At 34.3% G+C, this 18559-nt stretch overlaps 2 protein-coding genes and 1 long non-coding RNA gene across 9 annotated transcripts; 2 read left to right on the forward strand and 1 right to left on the reverse strand.

Moving 5' to 3' along the window:
• On the forward strand, positions 1-17533 carry LOC138138407 (trehalase-like). Of its 7 annotated transcripts, none has more exons than XM_069058330.1 (3): positions 1-133; positions 14436-16135; positions 17009-17271. In XM_069058330.1, exons 2-3 carry the CDS (start codon positions 14463-14465, stop codon positions 17097-17099), a joined length of 1764 nt encoding a protein of 587 aa, XP_068914431.1. In that variant the 5' UTR covers positions 1-133; positions 14436-14462; the 3' UTR covers positions 17100-17271. The 7 variants fall into 7 exon arrangements, with proteins under 7 accessions (XP_068914431.1, XP_068914429.1, XP_068914428.1 ...); XM_069058328.1 differs by lacking the exon at positions 1-133 and adding an exon at positions 7920-8056; XM_069058327.1 differs by lacking the exon at positions 1-133 and adding an exon at positions 13885-14243.
• On the reverse strand, positions 2002-3227 carry LOC138138415 (uncharacterized). The gene is made up of 3 exons (XR_011162026.1): positions 2625-3227; positions 2187-2569; positions 2002-2134 (listed from the first exon to the last, which is right to left on the reverse strand). It is a non-coding gene; the product is annotated as an uncharacterized lncRNA (long non-coding RNA).
• LOC138138411 (trehalase-like) lies at positions 10918-12796 on the forward strand. The gene has a single exon (XM_069058336.1). It carries the CDS (start codon positions 11088-11090, stop codon positions 12750-12752), a length of 1665 nt encoding a protein of 554 aa, XP_068914437.1. The 5' UTR covers positions 10918-11087; the 3' UTR covers positions 12753-12796.
• Positions 17534-18559: the final 1026 nt, after the last annotated feature.

An 18559-nucleotide genomic window follows, 5' to 3' on the forward strand; every position in this document is an offset into this window, starting at 1 on the left:
AGTAGTGGTTTGCGGTCGTTACTACTTATTTCGCTGAATTTATAAGATATACACATCAACCTTATTTAAATTGTGATATTTAAAGTCAACTGCGACAGGTGTTTTGGAGGATATATTTTCATCAAAATATTAGGTAAGTCTTGTTGATATTTCTTCATAAAAATTCTCTTCATTTTTAAAGAAGTTTATCGTACACCAAAAAACAATCATGCGATCCTAAAGATACAGTGCTAAAATTATGAACCAAATTAAAAAACATTTCCATTCATTATAATTGAATTTTAAATTTTATTCTTCCGACAAAATAGAATTGAAGTGAGAACGTCTTTAGGCGCACCGCCTATATCTATACATTAGTTTCACCGTCACGCGTCACGTATCACGCTCCGAGGTGAAAGGCTCATTCGAGAGAGCCGAGTTTAGCCGAGCGATCGAGAAACAAGTCAGTTAAATGATTTTTTAAAAACAGCATAGGATTTAAATATGTCAAATGACCAAAAGAGAGTACAACAAAATATGGAACTACAATAGACGAATTTTTTTTAAATGTCCACAATAATATAATTTATACAGAGTGTCCCACCTAAGAGTTTTAGGTCTTTTATCTCTATTATTTATGGACCGATTTTTGTGAAATTTAGAACTATTCTAGTGACCTGAAAATCTTTGGTGGGACACCTTGTATAATTTTTTTACCATAAATGAAGATTTAAAATAACTTCTAAAATTTTTTGTAGTGAAATTGTTTACATCTTCTGAACTTGTTACATACCAAAGAGCAGCAAGGTCTTAAATAATTGTAAATTCTCTAATAGTCGGTCCTCTGTAATCTGTATTCTTGAAAGTATGATAAATATTATTATACTATCCCACCTCCACCCGGCGGCACGGCAATTTTGCCGGAGTACATACACTATTACGGATATTACTATCAAGTAATAGTGCAGTGCTTATCAACATAATTACCGGCGTCTTGCCTCCGCATTTTGACTTTGTTGTGTATTATGTTCTGTGTCAATGTTAAGGAACTTCCTCACGATGTGACATGAGTATAATAATATACCTTTTTGAATTTCAACTACCAATGTGTTATCTAAATCCAGAATTTTTAAATTTTTAAAAAGAGATTGCGGTACTATTCCCGTTGCTGAAATTACAAGTGGTAAAATCGAAATTTTTTCTAAACACCAAAGATTTCTCATAGCAACGGACAGCTCTAAATATTTATTAATTTTTGTGTTATATGTCTGTGTTATATTATGTGAATTTGGAACAGCTATATCTAAAAGATATGCTTGCTTTTGTTGTTTATTTAAAATTATAATGTCTGGTCTGTTATGTTTAATATGAATGTCAGTTAAAATTGTTCTATCAAAATATAACTTGTAACTGTCATTTTCCAAACAACTTTCTGGTGTATAACTATAATGTGGTTGTGTATTCTTTAATAAATTGAATTTAACAGCTAAATTCATGTGTATAATTTTAGCGAATATATCGTGTCGTTTTTTATATTCGCTTTGAGCCAAAACGGTGCAAGAAGAAATAATGTGTTCAATTGTTTCCCCTTCAGTTCCGCAAATCCTACATTTATCAATTATCGATTGTAAACCGCATATGTGTTTTTTATAATTTCTTGTATTTATAACACGATCTTGTATTGCAAATATAAAACCCTCCGTCTCAGGGTGAATATTTGATTTCTTAAGCCATGCATGAGATGCCTGAATATTAACTTCTGGTTGTTCCAGTTCTTTAAAGTATCTCCCATGTAAAGACTTCTGTTTTATATTTGCTATTGTGTCAGGTATACAGAGTGATCAACAAGAAACCAAATCAAGAGTGCTACCTCATCTTTTGTTTTATCGAAACGTATTTCTATCATGGATCAGCCGCTTTTATTTACTTGCTGTAAACACTCGTTTTGTTGGTTGCCTACCTCTCAAAAATCTATTATTTATAAATTTTTTGTAATTCATGAATAATAGATTTAAAAGCAAGTTATAATTAATTATTATTTATTATTGATTAGGGAAAAAACACACAGTTACACAAAATTCCTTCATAAGGCACAATCTTGAGTTACAAAATTTTAAAAATTATTATTTTTCACAATTCTTTGTTTTGTTATTTTCTGTAAGTGTAAAAGTTATTATTCTCTCATTTTTGGGTAATTGAGAACTTACTCGTATTTTTCTAGCAATGTTTAAAACATTTAAATTACTCCAAGGTCAAAAAATAAGTTTTCACAAAAACTGCTCAAAATGTTCTCCATTGTGGTCCAGACAGAATCAAACTCGCCTCTCATAATTTCAAAAACCCTTATGAATCTGTCAATTTGTTTAGGGTAATGTGTGGGTTTTATTTCTTGCAACACACAAAGGGAAACAAATTAATATCCTTCTTAAAAATTTTCTGATAAGTGCCATAACACAATTTAACTTGCTGTCTTAAACGCCTTATGAAAGTTGAGGGATGTTCCTTGATAATTTGTCGAACATTTTGCACCATTTCTAAAATTTGAACTAAGGACTGACTTGACTTCTTCTTAATGATGGATTATGATGTGCTAAAATTAGGCACTATAATTTTAAGACATTGATAAACTTGTTGATAACCAATACCATCAGGTTCGGACATCTGGCTTGAAATTCTTCGGTGTAAGGGGGTACAAAGTAAGGCCAGTCTTCATTTTCTTGTTTCACCCTCTTTCGAAAATAATCGAAGAAAAATGCCTTCTCTTTAATGGTAAAACCCATTTTACAACTTATTCTGGGATAATTATTGCTTACAACTTCAATAAACGTCTGTAAACTTTGCCGAAATCGAAGATTTGTTTTCTAGGTTAAATCACTTAAATTGTCAACAACAACAACCTTGGATTTTGAAATGTGACATTTCAACGAAGCATCTCCGTACCAGTGGCGTCGCGTTTGGCAATAAAGATGATAATTTACTTACTCTTACAAATGTAAAATGTTGCCCTTGTTAATCTTATAAATTGTTTCCCTTATCTTATAATAATAATAAAATGCACAATTATAATTCCAACGTCTAAAATTCATAAGGTATCATTTTTTATTAAATAGCGTTTGAGACCATAAATTGTCTACGCCCATGTTTTCACCGCTTATGTGCATATGATTTTGCTACGACGTGACCGATAATTTGCAACGCTTGCTCTGATTTGGATTCTTGTTGATCACTCTGTATTTGGCTTAACAATGTCTGAAATTATATTATCACTTAAATTTAAAGGTGTGTAGCCTTTATCGGCAGAAACCAAAGCATTGAAAAAGGTGTTATCACGAGCTCTATTGAGGAAATAATTTTTTAGTGAAGCAATTTGATTTTTTAGCAGTACTTCTAGATTTGAAAAACCCCTACCACCGTTTTCGCGTGGTAAATTAAATCTTTCAAAAGCAGATTTAGGATGGTGTTTACTAAATTTTGTAAAAAGAACTCTAGTTTTAATGTTTATGTTCTGTAAATTAGTTTTGGACCATTTTATAACACCGAAAGAATAGGTCAGTAATGGAACAGCATATGTATTAACTGCTTTAATTAAATTATTACCGTTTAATTTTGATTTTAAAATAGATTTAATTCTTAAATAAAATTGCTTTTCTAAATTTTCTTTTATAATTGAGTGTTGAACATGATTTGATTGATTAATACCTAAATATTTATAAAATTCTCCTTTATTTAAATTTTTAATGATTTCTCCTTCTTGAGTTATATATTCTAAATGTTCGTAATGACCGCGACATATTGATTGCATTTTACACTTATCAATACCAAAACTCATCCCAATATCATTTGAGAAATTTTCAGTTATTGTTAGTAAAGATAAAATGTGATTCTTTTTTGATGCATAAAGTTTTATGTCATCCATATAGAGAAGGTGATTTAATTTGGATAGTGTGGTATTATTAAGTCTAATATTGAAACCATATCCAGTGCTATTTAATAGATTTGTCAAAGGATTAATGGCTAGACAAAACCATAAAGGACTTAAAGAATCTCCTTGATAAATCCCCCGTTTAATTTGAATAGGCTCGGATTTTAATTTAGTATTGTTTATTGATAAATTTAAAGTAGTTTTCCAAAATGTCATAACATGAGATAAAAAGTTAATCAAATCCAAATTAATTTTATAAATTTTAAGAATTTTAATTAACCATGAATGTGGTACTGAATCATAGGCTTTTTTGTAGTCTATGAATGCGGTATAAATATTTCTATTATTTTTTCTAGCTTGTTCCATTATTACCGTATCTATTATGAGTTGTTCTTTACAACCAAAACACTCTTTAACACAACCTTTTTGTTCTTCATTAAGTATATTTAATTTTTGACAATGGTCGTAAATTATTACTTTAATGCAAGATGTCATAATTTTATAAATTGTAGGTAGACATGTGATTGGCCTATATTTTGATGGATTTTTAGTATCGGAATCTTTTGGTTTCAGATATGTTATACCATGGGCCAAAAACTCTGGAAATGTGTTAGGTTCCCTAATAAATCCGTTAAAGTGATCAAGTAAGCATTTATGAATACAAGTAAATTTTTTTAACCAAAAGTTATGAATTTGGTCACCTCCAGGGGATTTCCAATTATGTGAACTATTAATATTTTTAACTAAAATTTCAAGGCTAATTTGAATATGATGTCGATTATTACTATCTGGTATATCATTTTCTAAATGAGGAATCCATTCTGCCTGATTATTAAATTGAACTTCATTTGACCATATGTTTGACCAGAATTCTTTAATTTCGTTTATATTTGGTGTACCATTATTAGTTTGAGTTTTATTATCTGCTAAATTTTTGTAAAACAACTTCTCATTATTTCTAAATAGTTTGTTTTCAAATTTCCGTTGTTTATTATTTTTATATCTTTTGAGTCGTTTAGAATAAATATGTAACTTCTGTAATAAAGTGTCTTTGATTTCTATTAATGTTTCATTATATTCATTATATTTTAAACAATGTATTCGGTTGTTATTTAAAATGGATTGAATACAATTATTTAGATGATTAGAATTTATACCCTTTAAATATTGAGTTATTCTACCTAAATCTCGTCTGATATTATTAATACGTTTATTTAGTCTTTGTTCCCATTTTGGTAATTCTTTCGTTTTTATATTATTTGTCTGGTCAATTTCTTTTGATCCATTTAATCTGATAATTGTTAAAGCTCCACTATATATAATACTGTGTAATTTTTTAAAACTTGTGGTATTATTTACAAATTTAGGTAAAATGAATTGATTTAAAATTTCAATCATTGCAAAGAATTTTTTGGAGCTTTGTTGTTTAGGTAATAGTGGTCTGTTAAATGGTTCTATATGTTCAAATTCGTTCAGAGTTCTATTAAATTCATCTTCAATTTGTTCTTTAAAATTTTGATGGTAGTAAAAATTTTTATTAATAACATGTATATCATTATAACTCAAGTCTAAATTATGTATGTCTGTTTGTATGGTGTTTGGTGAATCGATAATTGGACAGAAAGAGTCATTATGATTAGATAAACTTTGTAAACTTTGCGGTTCAACATAATTTTGGAGTAAATTATTAGAAACTTCATTATTGTCAGAATAATTAATTGACAATTCTAATTTTACATCATTTTTGATCTTTTCTAAAATTGCTGAAGGGATATAGTATTTCTTCATAATGAGAGAAGCGATATTAGTATACATTATTTTACAAGTAAAAGGTTTGCCAGTGATTAGTTTTTTTTCTCTACTATTTTTGGTACGCGGTCGGCCAACTCATCACGTAATTGCTTCAAGTAAGATTGTTGCTGCTTTGTTTTATCATCGCTAATATATATCTTAGAAAAATTTTTGTTACCCAAGAGCACTGATTTTTTTCTCAAACATAATCTGGCCATGTCAGCATTCTTGAATCTAATTTTTAATAATCGCGGTTTATTACCTTTTGAGTTTCCAATTCTGGACACATCATCTGGCATAACAGCCAGAGATGGATCCAGAACTTCCAAAATATCGTTTGCCAGATTGAAATCGTCATCAAAGGTAGATTCTGGAACGTTGTAAAGAACCACATTGCAAGAGCGTATCGATCTTTCAACCGATTCATTGATTGTATCTTCTTTTTGATCTAAAGTCTGAAGAGCATTAGATTTTATCAGAGACTCTAAATTTTCAAAACGGGAATCAAATGATTGTTTCAAGTCGTTAATCATGGTTTTTACCTCAGAAACAGCAGAGATCGTCACATTGCAGCGATTACAAAAAATTTTAATATTATTGGAACGCAATGATGGTAAAACTTTTTTCTCTATTTCTGTTAAAGTTAAACAGTCAACATGTAATTGTAATTTACAGCCATGACAACCAGTAAATTGATCTGAATCCAGGATATTTTCAAAGCAGTGACAGCACCTTTTATTCATTGTTGTAAAATCAATCAATTATTTAGTCGCCAACCGATACCGAAACGCAACAAAATGTTATCTCGCTAGCGATAAGGTTTGTCGCAGAACGGAAACCGCTAAATAGATAGTTCAATGAGAAAACTTACCAATACTAAAGTCAGAAAAACAGCAATTGCACTGGATTCCTCGTTGTATCACCAAGAGATCGATATTAAACTTCAAGGGAAAAGTATAAAACTATTCAAGATTATAACGCAAAATACTAGGAGCGCTGTGAAAACACGTCCGACATGTGAGACAAATTAAACAAGAATTTAATAAATCGAAAATGTTTGTGTTCCTTAAATTTTGACTGATAGAAACAGATCATTCGTTACTGGTTCGTATTATTTTTATTAACAAACATGTTCGCTGCTGCGAGTTCCTCGCTCTATCGAATTCAGGACGATACAAAGCCTGACAAGTTCTTCGGTAATTCTAGTAACAATTGTAGTGTCGTAATGTGGTGTACCGCAGCGGAAAATTCTGCCGCCAACGCTATATTCATACATATCATATTTTGTTTCTAAAGTACATAAATTTTGACCACAACATATAACAGACAATTAGTAATTAATTAACCATTCAATATAATCAGAACCAGTTCGACTCTTATTAATAAGTGTAAAAAAGGTGCCAAGTCATGATCATATGAAAAAAAAATCCAAATTCTGAATGACAAAACACAAAACCGCAATTATCACATCAAGATTAGATAAATGTTGAGTTATTGTAACTTGTGGTTATTTTTTGCTGGTGTCTGCATATTTTGAATAATATTTTATAATACGTATTTGATATATTATCCAAATATTTCATAATTGCTTAAACCTGTACGGTCAGTTTTGACATTTTTCGCTGATTACTTTCGCTCTCATTTCTTCAATGCACCTTTTTTTGAAGGTTGTACAAGTTTGTGTCCCACTCCCCCTAAATCACGGAAAAACTGAATATTTCTGTGGCATTAATCTCGAACGAACAATGAGTGACCAACTTACGTAACACAAATTCTTTACACCACTGAAGCCCGCTTTAAATTATGTAAAAATTCTAATAATCTCGTAAATGCCAACTGTTCAAATTCCAGTGATATTGTCAAAAAAAATTCGCTCTAGAATGTGGCTGCACTCTTAATTACGGTTGACGTTGCATCAAAATGCATTGTATTTAATTATGCCAAATTACTTTGGTAATTTTCAAGGACACAATATCAAAAATCACTTTGAATAAAATTACGATTTTATAACGAGAGATGCGCTCATCCAAACATCGAAAACTAGTTTGTCGCCAGCTACACTCGTCGCCACTGAAACTCTTCAACTGATGAATTGATGATACACACCCATGGCTAAATTCTTTGGCTGTTGGAACAATAAATATCGCGATGTACGTTCGAAGGTGACCTGTTTTATCAAAATGTGTCAACAAAACGCACAAGCTGCTGGTAATAATTATGACCATTGTTTGTTGCGACAAGTGTACACGTACAATCTTAAATGTAAAAGGTAGAACTGAAAGAAAAAAAACTAGTCGGGTTCTGTTCTGTCTATCAGTTTGTGTTTAGGTGGACGGATATTATCAACAAATTGTAGAATTCAATGTGAGTTGACTAATTATTATAAATAATTAATTATATACCAGTTCCAACTTCCTAGCAATTATTTATCACAAATCGAGATCTCTTCGGCTATTAAATAATAATAGTTCTCGCTTCCTTGAACGTGTTACCTTAGACTTGAAGTAAACAATATTTATTGCAGATAATATAATCTATAAATGTTTAGCGTTTTAAAGATTTTCGTAAACTACAGAATGATAACGATGTAAAGGACGATTGCCAAACTGCTATTTTAACAACAGGCTAATTATGACCATGTTACCGTATCAATTAAAAGGCAACGATAAGGTAGTCCTGCATTTATGTAAGGTGTGTTGGAAAATAACTGACGTTTCCACGAACACCTAATTAGCCTGCCGATCCTTGTAGATTTGTGCTCATTTTACTGTTTTGTTGTTTTCAATAATATAATAAAATGTTTTGTTGGCATTCACGTTAATGATCAGTAAATGCATTTACCCAGAGCTTGTTTGTAAATATTGTTTGGAATATGCAGTGGAGTAGAAAATTTTATGGGAAACGCGAAACACAAATGAAAATTAAAATCGAAATGATTTGCATATCTTGATAACAAAATTTACAGGTCCTGATGTTGCCATTTTTATATTTCGAACTGATCTGAAAGCTGTTGAGGCACTCAAATTCTTAAAAAAATGACCACAGTAAAAAAAAAACTACAAAAAGAAAACGTATTATCAGTAGGATTATCACGGAAATATTATTCAATTAAGATTTTTTTAGTCAGAAATAAAATACAGCATTTTTGTAAAACATCCCCTAACCTCAAGTTGCTTGCACCGTCGACAAAATTCAAAAACAAATAAAATTCCATTACATAAAAACATGGGCCAAGCTTTTTTGGACATTTTCTTGGAGCAACATTAATTCAAAACTGCAAAACCACCAATTTTTTTTACCATCTTACTAAATTTAATATACAGAGTAGTCTGAAAAATGTATTACAAAATTGGGGTATGTACCAAGAGATCCCTGATGGCAACATAAATTCAAGAACTAATTCAGTTTAATGTTAGTTTAATGATTCCTAACCCCAAAAAATACAATCTCTTCTTTTTTTATTTTGTAGTTTTATTAACAGGGCAGTTACTTAATGGGTTTGCAAAAATTGAACGATACTATATTTCAATAGAACGATGCTTTCTATCACTCGAAAAGAACTAAAACATTGTTTGTGAAGAGTAAATATAATACCTTTACAAGATAGAGCCACAAATTTTTGAGATTAATGCGTTGTTTTCAGAGTGGTTTGTCAAGTGAAATTTGCAACTATTCGTATGGAAATAGGATTAATTTAAAAAAAATTAAGCACAAGTGGCATTTGGAACGATTATGCAACAACATAACATTATGAACGTTAGTTATAATTTCTTTAATAACGGTCAGTAGCTGACAAACAGTGCCTGCTTAATTAATTTGACTTTATTATTTGTTAGTGAAAACTTTTTTTTTTTAACCAGTCATGTGATTTTTCCACAATACCATTTTTCAAATGGTCAAGTGAACGTAAAAGAATTACTTTATTCATTTTTTTAATGACGTAAATCATATTTACACCTACAATTTTTCTGAACAAATTACCAAATATCAATAATTATAAGGATATGCATGTTACTGCTGAATTGGAATTAAAAATCACAATATTAAAAAAAAAACAACAAATGTTATTGGGTTGTCATTCAATCGTAAAATAATGTGCTTATTGCTCAACAATCTTAGAATTCAATAAAAACCAACATACTGGAAAATAATTATACAGGTGTCCAACTCGCGGATCAAACTTAGAGTGCGTTTTCCTTGGTGATAAATGAAAGCAATAGCGTTAAAAAATGGTCAGAGTGTAGTAGATTTTTTGTAATTAACAACTGAAGTTGACCAATCAGAAGATCGCTGTTCAATTCAACGAACACTTTAAATGGCTTAGCAACATAATTCTAGTAGTAATTTTTATTATTCATGCTCGAACACTATTGCTCAATTTGAAAAATTCATAACTAAGAAGTTGTTGCACCCTGAATATTTTTCTTAACGTTTTCCACCTCCATTACGACTCAGGAATATCCCCTTTAAATCTGATTCGCCATTTCTGCGACACCCTGTATATCAAGTTGACACCTACAATGTAGGCCATAACTTAATATTAATGAGTAGGTCTCAGGTGGCCGTGGAACTACCTAATATGATAAAAAATCTGTCCAAGAAATTTTTCTTTAATAAATATATCAAAATACGAAGATCTCGTAAAAAGTCGAATTATTATTATTTGAAATAAAAAATATACCAGGAATTAGAACAGTGGGGCACACTTGAATATAGCAGTAGCATGCTTAATACGGACTCTTATTAACAAGGATTTTATTCAACAAATTCTAAATGTACTATTTTTGCGTTTGAATGGGAAGCTTGATGAGCCGCAGACGAGTGCGGCAATCCCGTGAGTTCCATACAATATTTTTTCTAGGAGTGAACTAGAGTAGAGCTAGAATATTTTTCTTTGTTGTTTCCAAAAATTCCAGTGATAGAATTTTCTCGACTGGTCGCAGGTTTTACACCAAGTTGAATTTTTCTTCTGATGTGACCATAATTATCTGGTACAAAACGCTTACAATACCTACTCTGCATAAAATTCGTTAAATATGTATGTTTACAAAAATTTAAAAAGTTTTTAAAATAGGAAGTGTGACGTTAGCAGCTGCTATTAAGATACAATACTTAACAGTAAATTGCAAAAAAAAAAAAGAGTAAAATGAATAGATAATGGTTTTAATGTACTCGCTTGCGTACACTGGAAATATATGTAGTCTTACAATTTAAATTAATATATGTGTGTATATTACTTTTTTAAGGAAAAGTGCCTACTCGACCGGTACCATCGCAATGTTTTGGATTAGATTAGAACAAAGTACTGATAACAGTTTTAATATATTCGAAGCTTGCTTAGTATATACACATAAACAAGCAAACCTATCGGTTTAGTATCAAGTCAAAAGGCCGAATGAATTTTTTACTCTTTGCGATTATCTTCGGTTGCTTTCTCACCAAAGTTCTGCTACAATCAGAACCATCATGTGACAGTAAAATCTACTGTCAAGGAAAACTTTTGGATTATGTTCAAATGTCACAAATTTTCGAAGACTCCAAGACATTTGTTGATATGAGCATGAAGAAAAGCGAAGAGGAAATTTTGCAAGACTTCGACCAACTGCTCCAGGAAAGCGACGAAAATCCTAGTGAAGACCAAATCAGACAATTCGTCGACGAACACTTCGAAAAATCGCACGAATTACAAGATTGGACCCCACCTGACTACAAAGACAATCCGAAATTTCTGTCTGAGATACAAGACGAAGAAATGAGAGATTACGCCCAGAACTTGGTCAAGATTTGGCCAACGCTAACCAGGAAAGTCAAAGACGAAGTGAAGAATTCACCGGAGACGTTCTCACTTATTCCAGTTGAAAATGGGTTTGTCGTGCCGGGTGGACGCTTCGAGGAGTTTTACTACTGGGACACCTACTGGATCATCAGGGGGCTTCTTCTGGGGGAGATGTACGACACTGTTAGAGGTATGTTGGAGAATTTTTTGTCAATGGTCAAGAGATATGGTTTCATACCGAACGGATCACGAGTCTACTACCTAAACAGATCCCAACCTCCTCTGCTCACTTTGATGGTCCTCCATTACTTTGAAGCCACCAAGGATATAGAGTGGTTGGGGAAAAACTTAAAAACGATAAACCAAGAAATGCGATTCTGGTTAGAGAATCGCACAGTGTCTGTAGAAAGAAATGGAAAGACATACCGTTTGGCTCATTACGCTTCAGAAAGTGGTACCCCTCGACCCGAATCTTATTACGAAGACGTCCACACCGCCAGCACCCTCGACAGTGAAGACCAGCAAAAGCAATTGTATGCAGACTTGAAGAGTGCTGCTGAGAGCGGATGGGATTTTTCCTCGCGGTGGATGACAGATGAGAATGGTGGCAACACCGGAAACTTAACCAACGCCAACACAAGAAGAATCATTCCAGTAGACTTAAACGCCTTCCTTTGTCAAGCTTGCAGAATACTTTCTGGTTTCCACGACTCAATATTGGACTTGTCCGGAGCCAAGTATTACTTAAATATATCTAAAGCGTTTGAAAAAGGGATCCAAGAGGTCTTGTACAACGAAGACGACGGCATTTGGTACGACTTCGACACTGAATTGTCACAACATCGCCGATTTTTCTATCCGAGCAACGTGGCACCTCTGTGGTCTCGAGCTTTCGACCAATCGCAACGGGACGAACTCACTAAGAGGGCGGTGCAGTATTTGGAAGATCAGGGAGTGCTTGATTTTGAAGGAGGAATTCCGACTTCTCTAGAACGTAGTGGTCAACAGTGGGACCTACCAGGAGCTTGGGCACCCCTCCAACATATGGTAATCTACGGCTTGTACGAGAGTGACGACTCCCATGCAAATGAAATTGCAGAAAAATTGGCGAAAAAATGGTTACAGTCAAATTTGAAGAGTTACCAAAAGGATGGAGTGATGTACGAGAAGTATGACGCTGAAAAGCCCGGACAACCTGCAGGAGGGGGAGAGTACGAAGTGCAAACTGGTTTTGGGTGGTCCAATGGAGAAAATTTAGTTCTCATCGATACTTTCTACACGTAGATTATATTGTAACAATTTCGGGAGTAAAAATTTTGAAGCCTAAAGATCTTTAATTATTTTTTAGGCACCCTTAATGAAACGGGTAATTTTACGTACTCACAAGCGGACGAAAAGTAACTCTTTTTCGGACGTACTTTTTCGGCCACATTTTCCGGCCGTATTTTTCTGACCCGGAAACGTGGCGCCATGTGTTGGTCTGTTTAGTAAGTCAGCAACGAAACCGACAAAACCGATAAATTGCAAATAGTAAATTTCAAGTTTTGTTTTCAAGCTGATAAAAAATACTATAAAAGAAATAGTTAATATGTAAAAGGTAGACACAAAACAAATTTGTAATTCGAACGAAGTTTTTTGCTTTGTAGTTCGTGAGGCCGCCTAAAAAATTTAATGTGCACCTCTGCCAAAAAGTGCTTTTTGTCTTTGCCTGTTTTCAAGCCTCGGCTGCGCCTCGGCCAGAAAACTCAGACTCGGACAAAAAAGATGCACTTTTTGGCCTTGGTACACAAATAACTATTCCATTCCTATATCTATAAAAATGGAGATTCCAAAAGCTACACAATACAAATGTTTTATATCGGCGATGTAGTCTCACTCATGTCACAAGGCTTGCGGCACATCCAACTACGCCACCAACGCCTACTGCGATGGGACAATCATTTATAACGACCTTGTATAACATTATGCCCCTTCTATTGTAAAGCTTATCATATTTGTAATCTTCAGCCTTCATTTATTTCACTATCACAGAAAAAAAAAATAAAATGTGCGACAAAAATACAACCTTCAAGATAATAATAAAATTTTCCTTGTTGTCTTCGTATTGTTGCTTTTGAAGACAAAAAGACGTACACCCCAAATGGACCGGAATCTAATGGCTTAACTTTCCTTGAACTAATTTTTTTCACCTCATTTGCGAAATAGAATTTGCAGCACCGTTTGATTAAGATAACAGTTTTCGTTATCATTTCGCTTTGTAAAAATTCCAAAAATGAGTTCACGCAATCGGCAGATATGCAACACACTTTCAACACGATCAAGTACACGAGTAATTAGGTACTGTAACAGCGTAATCTTTAGATATATTTTATGTGTAAATTGCTATCTCGGATTAATAATAATCTTAATTATGTATCCGACGTGACGAGAACAAGGCAGTTACTCCGAAAGTTCCGTCCATGTCAGATATTCACTTTGTTATAAATCTGTAGGAAAAGACCAAGAAAATCTTGTCAGTGTTCGAGTTTGAAAAAAGTTTGTGGTTGGGGTCAGTGATCCACGATTTTCCACTCAAATAAAAATCAATTCTTGAGTAGGCAATTGGTGGTTCTAAGAACAGATAAATGTTTCCAGATACGTATTACATTACAACTGATTTTGCACACGTTTTGCACAAGGAAGAGATTTATCTCGTTATCGCTATCTATCAAACATAAAAACTTTGGAACTTGTTGAAGCGGTTAATTGTACTCTGAACGCTGTCACGTTCTGGTGGTGAGTCTCACTATTGTGCCATTTTTGCAAAAATTCATACAAAAAAAATTGCCAAATAAAAATATTTAATTGGGTCTAGTATCGTGTACTACTTCTAATTAAAATTAAAATAATTCCACCATTATTTTATTTTATCTCGCCCAAGTACTGTTTTTTACTTCTTTATCTAAATGTGTCTCTGGAATTTTTTAGATCTTGTCCATCGAAGAGGATCCGACCATGGCCTTTCTCCTCTTGGTACTGGGTTTCATAGAGATACTCCTTCAAGTATCAGCACAATCCCAACCATCATGTGACAGTCTGGTATATTGTCAAGGCAACTTGCTTCACACTATCCAAATGGCACGAATTTTCAACGACTCCAAGACATTCGTGGACATGAGAATGCTGAACGACGAACAAACCACCCTTGTGAATTTCGACAAACTTATGAACGACACCGATCAAAATCCGAGCCAAGACGATATCAAAAAATTCTTCGACGACAACTTCAAAGAGGGAGACGAGTTCGAAAACTGGGTCCCGAGCGATTTTACCGACACCCCGAAGCTCTTGTCGAGAATTACCGACAAAAGCGTACGGGAGTTTGCTCAAGATTTGGTCAACATCTGGCCGAAGCTTGCCAGGAAGATCAAGCAAGAAGTACTGGATTCCCCCGAGTTGTACACTTTGTTGCCTGTCGAAAACGGGTTCATCATCCCGGGAGGGCGCTTCAGGGAGTTCTACTACTGGGACTCCTACTGGATAATCAAGGGACTTCTGCTGAGTGACATGCACGAGACTGTGCGAGGGATGCTCGACAACTTCTTGTCGATAGTTGACAAATACGGGTTCTTGCCAAACGGTGCGCGCATTTACTACCTGAACAGGTCGCAACCCCCGCTGCTAAACGCGATGGTCTCGCTTTACATTAGCGCAACCAACGATACTGCGTGGTTGGAAAAGAACATCCAAATTCTCGACAGAGAATTGCGCTTTTGGCTCGACAACAAACTGGTAGATGTGGTGAAAGACGACACCACTTACAGACTCGCCCATTACGACTCAGAAAGTGCCAGTCCTCGTCCCGAGTCGTACTACGAAGACGTCACAACCGCTAGTACCGCCAAAGATGAACAGCAACTGTACATGGAGCTGAAGAGCGGCGCCGAGAGCGGTTGGGACTTCTCCTCGCGGTGGATCATCGACCAAAACGGCAACAGCGACGCCAACCTGACCTCCCTCCACACCCGAAGGATAATTCCGGTGGATCTTAACTCCTACCTGTGCCAAGCCTTCCAAAAGTTGTCCAACTTCTACGTCATCCTCGGCGACTACGACAACGCCACGTTCTGGGACAACCAATTCAACGTTTGGCAAAAAACCATCGAGAGAGTACTCTACAACCACGAGGACGCCATTTGGTACGACTGGGATAATGAATTGGGCCAACACCGCAAGATGTTCTTCCCTTCGAATTTCGCCCCCCTTTGGGCCGAGGCCTACGACACAATGTACGCCGAAGACATCGGTGGAAGAGCGGCTAAGTACTTCAAGAGTCAAAAGATAATGGACTACGAAGGAGGTATTCCTGCTTCGTTGAGTCGCACGGGGGAACAGTGGGACTATCCGAACGCTTGGCCCCCACTCCAATCTATTGTGGTGATGGGTCTAGCCAAGAGTGGGAATTGTGAGGCTATAGAAATCGCGCAGGAGTTTGCACAAAGATGGGTCAAAGCCAACCAGATCGGTTTCAACAATACGGGTGAGATGTTTGAAAAGTATGACGCAGAAGTTCCCGGACAGTATGGAGGTGGTGGAGAGTACGTCATACAAAGCGGATTTGGGTGGACCAATGGTGTAGTCTTAGAGTTCATAGACCGATTTTTCACAACATCCAAAAAAACCTCTAGGTAATGACGTCAATATGTGTTCCGCTTTTGTAATTGTGATACTGTGAAGTAAATTATGTATGTACATACCATTACTACTGACTTAATTAAGTTTAAATGAATTATTCTTAAGTGTCATATTATTGTTTTTGCAGTGCTCATCCATAGAGCACCTACGCGAGATCATCTTAGAACAGTATTTCTCGAACCAGGTTTGAATAAGTTAAGATTATCCCTAGGCAGCAATGTTTACGTATTTATTGACCAGTTTTGTGCATTTAAAAAAATAAAATTTCAACGTTTTACCTCCGATGTTGGTGTTTTCATTTCTTTCCAAAAAAATTAGCTACATCAAAAAAAATGTCAAAGTTTTATTCTAAACATTCAAAGTTATGACCCCAATATCGTATTTTATTTAATAGAATAAAAATTATTTCACTGATAGAGACGGATGTGTCAGAAGCCAGTTGAGACTTCCAAAAAGTTGACAAGATCTTGACAAGACAAAACAAATAGAATTTATTAGAGGTTATGCCCGTGTCACACTAGAGCACTTTCCATTGTGTCAAGGAATGACCTTGACGATCAAAATGTATTGGTCGCGACTGTACCTACTCGCCGACATCAATTCAAGGTACTGTTGAAATAATGTTTCCACTGGAACCAAAACTATTACACTTAATCTGTTCTTTCTCTGCACTTTCGCTTCTGCTCTTATTCGAAATTAAACAAATAATACTACGTAACCTCAAAAACCGTAATTTGTGATTACTAACTATAAATTTACAAATAATAAATGTCCCTAAAAATAAATAAATAGAACACACTTTGTGTCAGTTTGGGAAAAGTCTTGCAAACATTGTGCTGTGTCCGTTCGATATTTGGTGTTTTCAGAATTTCAAAGACATTTTCTAACAGAATGACCTGCGGATGGTTGGACTATTGGTTGATCGAAGAAGTATCATATTGTCAATGTCAAGCCTAGGAGAGTGGAACTACAAATTCAAAATTCTTCAGTTTGAAAAATACCTGAATCATGACAAGTATCACTGCCAATAATTGTGTATTGTTAATCTAAACGACATGGAGAAATTATTAAATCATGTTTTAAATGTTACAAGTCACGGATTATTATTAAACATCTTTTTTTTGTCTAATTACAGGATTTGACTGAATAAACTTCAACATTTCGAAAATTCTGTTATAGCTTTGTCCTTTTTAATAAAGTGTTAAATCAAAGAAATTCCTTTTCGAGAGGATTTCCCTTGCCATTCAACGTGGAAACGCTGCAAGCATTCGGGGCACTTTTCCAGATTCCGCAATATTATCGGAAATTTTTGTATTATAAAACAAAAATGTTTATGTAATTATGTTATTAATATAAGTATTTAATTTTAAATAAAATATAAATGTATTACATACTTCCTATTTGTTAATTTCTTTATTATTTTGTATTTTATTTATTAATATAGTTTACACATATCAAACTGACATTCATTTCTCGTACTAACATTACTGCACTAGTGCGGTAAAGTGCAAGGTAAACTAACAACAAATTTTTTATACTGTTACAATATTTTTTAGAATTAAGAAAAAAATAACACAGCTGCATGACCCCGGCGTTTGACCCCGAATTAGCTACCCCGCTTTTTTCTGTATGTGTCGTTCTGCTTCATTTATACCACGTTGAGGGTGTAAAGGAACCGAACTTTATTTTATGCTAGTTGGTAGATTATGAAATATTGTCCAGATGTTGCGGACTTTGGTGCATTCTTAGGATTAGGTAACTGCAGCTGTCTTAATTAGTTTTTTTGCATGAGATCGACCCCAACGAAGGGTCTCAAGTTTTGTAATGGCCCGCCTATAAAGGGGGAGATTTTTGTGTATGAAAAACAGTTCAGAATTAAAGTTTGTTAAGGAAACAAGTCTTTGATTGCATTTTCTCCGATACGCCTTACACTTTATTTGAAGTTTGAGTTTCACTGGATCCTGACAGAGAAGTGAAGAGCTCAATATTAATTTATCAGAAGTGGGATAAACTATTTTTCTTTAATAATTTATCAGAAGTGGGATAAACTATTTTTCTTTAATAATTTATCAGAAGTGGGATAAACTATTTTTCTTTAATAATTTATCAGAAGTGGGATGTTACCTGTGATACGTCCGCGAATTAAGTGTAGTACGGAAACAAGCTAAAGTGAATTACTGAAGTTTCGATTGTGGGTTTCGCGATTTCTCCGGGACTCTGAAGTGTATTGCGGGAAGTGAGTACGGGTACGTGGGTAATATCGTATCGTCGTATTCTGAGGGTGAAGCCTAGTAACGGGATGTCTAGGTCGGGTTCACCAAGTGCCGGTGAGTACACTGAAGAGGAGGTCGAAAACGCCAGATTATTGTTGGAACTGAAGAAGAAGCAGGCGGAGGACAACACAGAGAGAATGCAAT

The sequence above is a fragment of the Tenebrio molitor genome, chromosome 9, assembly GCF_963966145.1.
Source record: "Tenebrio molitor chromosome 9, icTenMoli1.1, whole genome shotgun sequence".
NCBI lineage: Eukaryota > Metazoa > Arthropoda > Insecta > Coleoptera > Tenebrionidae > Tenebrio > Tenebrio molitor.

Bases quoted from the DNA above. Each gene is read 5' to 3' on its own strand.
- LOC138138411 (XM_069058336.1), top strand. From the start codon at position 11,088: ATGAATTTTTTACTCTTTGCGATTATCTTCGGTTGCTTTCTCACCAAA.
- LOC138138407 (XM_069058330.1), top strand. From the start codon at position 14,463: ATGGCCTTTCTCCTCTTGGTACTGGGTTTCATAGAGATACTCCTTCAA. The intron at 16,136-17,008 runs GTAATGACGTCA...TGGTGTTTTCAG, and splicing joins ACATCCAAAAAAACCTCTAG to AATTTCAAAGACATTTTCTA.